At 42.0% G+C, this 5,473-nt stretch overlaps 1 protein-coding gene across 2 annotated transcripts; it reads right to left on the reverse strand.

Moving 5' to 3' along the window:
- Positions 1 to 955: 955 nt before the first annotated feature.
- On the reverse strand, positions 956 to 3,190 carry LOC116267859 (pentatricopeptide repeat-containing protein At5g61800-like). Of its 2 annotated transcripts, XM_031649798.2 has the most exons (2): positions 2,419 to 3,190; positions 956 to 2,316 (listed from the first exon to the last, which is right to left on the reverse strand). In XM_031649798.2, the coding sequence occupies exons 1-2, from the start codon at positions 2,774 to 2,776 to the stop codon at positions 1,193 to 1,195; spliced, it is 1,482 nt and encodes a 493-aa protein (XP_031505658.1). In that variant the 5' UTR covers positions 2,777 to 3,190; the 3' UTR covers positions 956 to 1,192. The 2 variants fall into 2 exon arrangements, with proteins under 2 accessions (XP_031505658.1, XP_031505657.1); XM_031649797.2 differs by having other exon boundaries at positions 957 to 3,188.
- Between the last annotated feature and the right edge of the window lie 2,283 nt (positions 3,191 to 5,473).

The following is a 5,473-nucleotide window of genomic DNA, read 5'->3' on the forward strand; positions in this document are numbered from 1 at the left end:
AAGGGCGATTCTTCCTGCAAGGGATCTTGTACTCCCCTTGCGCATCAAACCCTAAAAAAGAAATATGTTGGATCCCTTTCGTTTGGAGTGAAGTAACACGGTGCAAGGAGAAACAAAGAAAAGTACTCTTCTCATCTATGAGGCAGCAACACAGCTGGTTCTAAAGAAGATCAAACTTCGAACGTCCATTGCTTGAGCTTGACATAAAAAAGAGGTGGTTTCTTAATGAGAAGGGCACGGAAGACTTCTGAGGACTGACTGTTTATCATGTGACACAAGAGAAAAAGGGCTTACCAAGCAACCAAAACAAAAAAGTAGTCCAGGAATGGATTTATATTTCTCCTGGTGGAGGGTGAACTGGCGTGAAAGGGGTGGAAAGTGAAACTCACCTAGGACCAGTTGATTTCCTTCGTTAATCTTGGCATGTTTCCCAGGATTCATGCACCAGCAGCCACGCCCCCTTTGGCAAGCCCTCTTCCAGTTTTACTCTCAAGGAAGAATAATAACGTGGGCGACATAGCAGATAACCTAGTTTCACATGTCTCATGCAAACAACTTAACTCTGTTTTTATTTTCATGTGCCAACAAAAGCAAGTTACAAAACCTAGTCTCTAGAAACCTGGTTTTATACAAGACTAGGTTTTGAAGAGTGCTAAAAGGGAAGCTCAACACAGCAGGAATTTACACTTCTGAACACATCCTTACCCACTTGAGTGTTCATGTCACTGTCATGTAGTTGAACAGATGATTTTAAGTTGTGTCTGCATTTAATTTCATGGGAAAGAAGATATTGATGATTAAGCAGATAAAGACAATAGTATTATCGGTGAATTAATAACCATAGCAATAACTGGTTAATTGGGTATGGTAGATTTTATTTGTCCCTTCCCTCTTACTGTAGCAGCCTTTACTCCGAAGTGTGATAGTCCCGTTCCTTGTTTTTATCTCCTACCGTGAGTCCAGTCAAGTTCTGCAGGTAAATTGAGCTTAAATTCAACAAGTATGGCCATAAACTAGTAAATTTTGCTGTTCTTTTTTGCGATTTTCAGGAGTATTCGTGCACATGTTCTGTAATCCCATGTCGTTGATTCTACAGCGCAGTCCCCCCAGACCCCAGATATGAAGTCATGAATTTACAAATATGTTTCACGACAATCCACTTTTGGAGGAAATAGCACCAAATGCATGATTCCTAAATTTCATTCTCCATGTCAATATCACCAGAGAAATCATTCAACAAGTTTATCTTCAAGTGATTTTTGATCCCATCTAAAAGCCGATAGGTCTCATCTATTTGAGGATGCAACTTATCGGCCGCAATAAACTCATGCATAAAACCATTCACTTCAACGAAGCTGCACCCTGGAACTTTTCTTACCCCACTAATATTCATCATTTTCCTTAAACTAGCAACATCTTCCCACCTGTGTGCTGCAGCATAAATGTTTGCCATGATTGAATATATCCCACCATCTTCTGGATCCAATTCCAGGAGATGCTTCACAGCATTCTCGGCAATTTCAACATTACCATGAATTCTGCATCCACCAAGCAAACCTCCCCATACAAAGACGTCAGGCTTCATGGGCATCGTTCCGATCATTTCTAATGCTTCCCTAAGCAGACCTGCACGGCCTAATAGATCAGCCATGCACCCATAATGCTTCAACTCTGGAACAACCTTATATACAGTGTCCATGGAGGCAAAGTATTTCCAAGCCAAACCAACCAAACCGGCATGACTGCAAGCCACTAGAACACCAAGAAAAGTGATGCTATCAGGCTGGATTTCAGCCCTTTGCATATCATCAAACAGGTTCAGTGCCTGCATTGCATGGCCGTGCATTGCCATACCCATTATCATGGAATTCCAGGTGACCAAGTTCTTCTCACGGCTCTCGAGAAACAGACGAAATGCATTATCTATACAACCACATTTTGCATACATGTCGATCAGCCCAGTATACAAGAACACATCCAATCTTATATTCCGCCGCTGTATGTATGAATGGACAGAACGGCCTTGCTTAAAAGCCTCCAATTGCCCACACCCGGACAGAACAATCACCATCGCTACATTATCTGGTTTTACTCCCCCGGCAACCATCAGACCGAACAATGTCAATACTTCTCCAAATCGGTTGTTCTGAGCATAGCCCGCCAAAATTGTACCCCATGAAAAGACATCTCTCGTCGGCATGTCATCAAACAATTGGCGTGCACAGTCGATCTCCCCAGATTTAACATACCCGTCAATCATGGTGTTGCAAGTAACAATGTCCCGACGTGGTACTTCCCCAAACAATTGCTCTGCGTCTGTTAGACGACCAAAATTGCAGTACATGCAGAGAAGATTATTGTGAACAAAAATATCAAAATCGAACCCGAACTTAATGCTCTGAGAATGAACAGACAGACCGGGATGGATCGACTGGAGAAGCACGCAAGCTTTGAGGACGAACGGGAAGGTGTGGGCATCAGGAGGAACCAATGAACGTCGCATGCGAATGAAGAAACGGAACGCAGAAGGGGCAGTGAAGCACCGAGTATAGGTCCTGATCATAGTATTCCAGGCAAAAGTTGTGGGCGATTCAATGCAGTCGAAGACGGCGAGAGCATAATCAAGATTTGATGGATTCGGCTTCTCGGCGAAGAATCGAAGAATGCCGGCGATGGCATCGGCGTCGGTGATGAGGGATGTGACAATGAGTTGGGCGTGGATTTGCTTAAGATGCCGGATATTTGTCCATTGGTGTCTCAACAGATGGAAAAGCATTTGAAGCAAGTTCTCAAATGAAGGCGGGAAGTGGGCAGATCCCTCCTCAATCCATTGGGAAATGGCCTTCGGGCGCGGGTCCCCTTCCGTTCTTTTGTCCGAATCGAGACAGAACGGGAGACAGAACGACGAGGTATATATACAAAAGGCTCGACGATTAACTAGAGCCAATCATGAAATTTTAACCAACATATCCCCGTTCCCCCTTCCCCCAACACTGAAGGTGATCATCGACGTGCTCTCTATCTCTCTCACACACACACTCCCTCTCTCTCACATCTCCTACTTCTCTTTTTTTTTTGGTTGTTTTTTTCTTCTTGGCTTTTGTTTTTTGTCACCAAGTTTTTGTTAATGATTTTCCATTTGGTTCTCTCTCCCCCACAGCTTCGTTCGAAGGATAGTTTGCTGAAAAGACCTTTGAGTGTGACTGAAGCCCTAATTTATAGTGTTTGGGAACTATTCTAAGCTCATGCAGTTCTCGAAAAAAATATTGGCTATAATAACTGGGTTCATCGAAGCATGTGGTTTGCTATGAGCTTCCATCATCGGACATAGAAGCCACCAATCACCCTGAAGGCAGGTGTTACAGTGTACCACCTTTGTCAGGTGGTTGGTAGCTCCCACCATCGTAGGTGGAAACCCATGAAACCCTAGCGCCCTCAGGTTTCACTTTTTTCTTTATGTTTAAGACTAGGCTGTTGTGACCTAAAATTATGTGCTGGTGTTTGTTGAAACTTGATTGCATTGAAGAGACGATGCATGTTTGTAAAGGGTTTTAATGGATGGTAGCTGAAGGAGGAAGGAGGGGGATACCTCATTGTTGTAGATCATAGCCCCAGTAGTAAGGCTACTTACTACTGGCTCCCCATTTGTGTACACAGGATTACTGGTAGGGATGTCAACGGATCGGATTCGGATCGAATACATCTTCAACCATATCCGTTTTTTCGGATATTCATATATTCGGATTCGGATTCGGATTCGAATTCGGACGAAGCAAAGTCATATCCGAATCCGAATCCGAAATCCGATTTTACAATCCGAATCCGATCCGAATCCGATTTTTATATTTATATCCGAATCCGAATCCGAATTTTGAACCAAATTTTGCCATTTTTCAAGCATTAGATAGAGGATATTTGTCTAAAACTGAATCCAATCCGAATCCGTATCCGAATCCGATCCGATATTCATGTATATCCGAATCCGAATCCGAATCCGATCGGATGTCATTTATTAAATCCGAATCCGATCCGATTTCTTAATCGGATATTAAATTTTTATCCATATCCGTTTTTTTCGGATCGGATCGGTCGGATATCCGATTCAAATCGGATATATTGACATCCCTAATTACTGGCATGATTATGTGTTCCATTTTGTCTACAATTGAGAACATTCCTGGACTTCTTCCATAGAAATGTTTAGATTTTCCTTTATTGTCCGTTCTTACGTAATTCTTCTTAGGCTCGCCCATGGACTTTGTCAAATTAATTGAACCGTGTGATCAATAGCTGATGTGAAGAAGGGAAGAAGAGGTGAAAAAAGAATGAAGGAGCAAGAAAATGTTATTCTAGGCACCAGTCTACATCTTCCGTTGATGGCCATCTTAGAAATTGATCTTTGAAAAATGTTAGTTAAACCAATAGAAGGAAGATGGATGGCCTCTACCACAGTCTATGCCCAAGGCAACAACTGTGACGTGTATGTTGTCGACCTGGTTGACAGAATTAGTGATCACGTAGAATAAACCTGGGCTTTGGCCTGTCTTTTATCAGCTTAAAGTTTTAGGGCATAACTGTTGATGTTCGTCTTCCCTGCACCAAATCAAGTTCTTGATCATCATCTTCCAGTGTAGAGAACCAAGGCTATATATTGAAAAGCACCTTGTCCATATAGCATGCCCCAGTTGTTGAATTCCATTAGACATGCTAATAAGTTAGTTTACAAATGTTCTTTTTTGTATCCATTTTGTTCACTTTTGTCTACCTGGAGAAACTATCAATGGGGAGCCTCCATACATTAATTTCATGTCATAAACGTGATAAATTAGGTAGAATATGAGCATTGCTAAACATCATATGCTTGTGTATTACCAAGCAAATTGGGTTTAGAGACTACAAAAGACCACACAATTGGCAACAGCTATTACCCTATCCAATACGCCAGTGGTCAATGCTGATCAATGATCCGCTTGTCCCGAAATGACCTTACCCAATAGGGAAATCCCAATTTATTGGGCCTTTCGATACAATCAAATAGATTGCCATGAGAGCGCCATAGTCTAGGAGCCCAAACTATGTGATTTAATAAATCCTCATCCTCCTCTATCTATTGCAGGTCGAGGGTTCATTCTCCTTTCCCTTCTTCAAACCCCGATTCGTATTTTTCATATAGAAATCTCTGATCAACGATAGAATAAGATCCATTTTGCATCATATGTAACTGATTCCTTGGTTCGGACTGAAGAAGCAATGTCACTTGATCATTATCAAACTGATTGCATTCTGTCCGTGAGTCTCCCACCAGAGCGCTTTTTAATAGGCCATGAACTAGAGCAGAATCATTCCCGACGAATCCATAAGAAGTGATCCAATTTTGTTCATCGGGTCCCCAAAGATCTTGAGTGACCGATCCGGCAAAACAACTCAAAAGATAAAGAAGTATCTTTAATTTCTTCAATAGTATCATTGGCAA

Source organism: Nymphaea colorata, unplaced genomic scaffold (assembly GCF_008831285.2).
Source record: "Nymphaea colorata isolate Beijing-Zhang1983 unplaced genomic scaffold, ASM883128v2 scaffold0001, whole genome shotgun sequence".
In the NCBI taxonomy this organism is placed as follows: domain Eukaryota; kingdom Viridiplantae; phylum Streptophyta; class Magnoliopsida; order Nymphaeales; family Nymphaeaceae; genus Nymphaea; species Nymphaea colorata.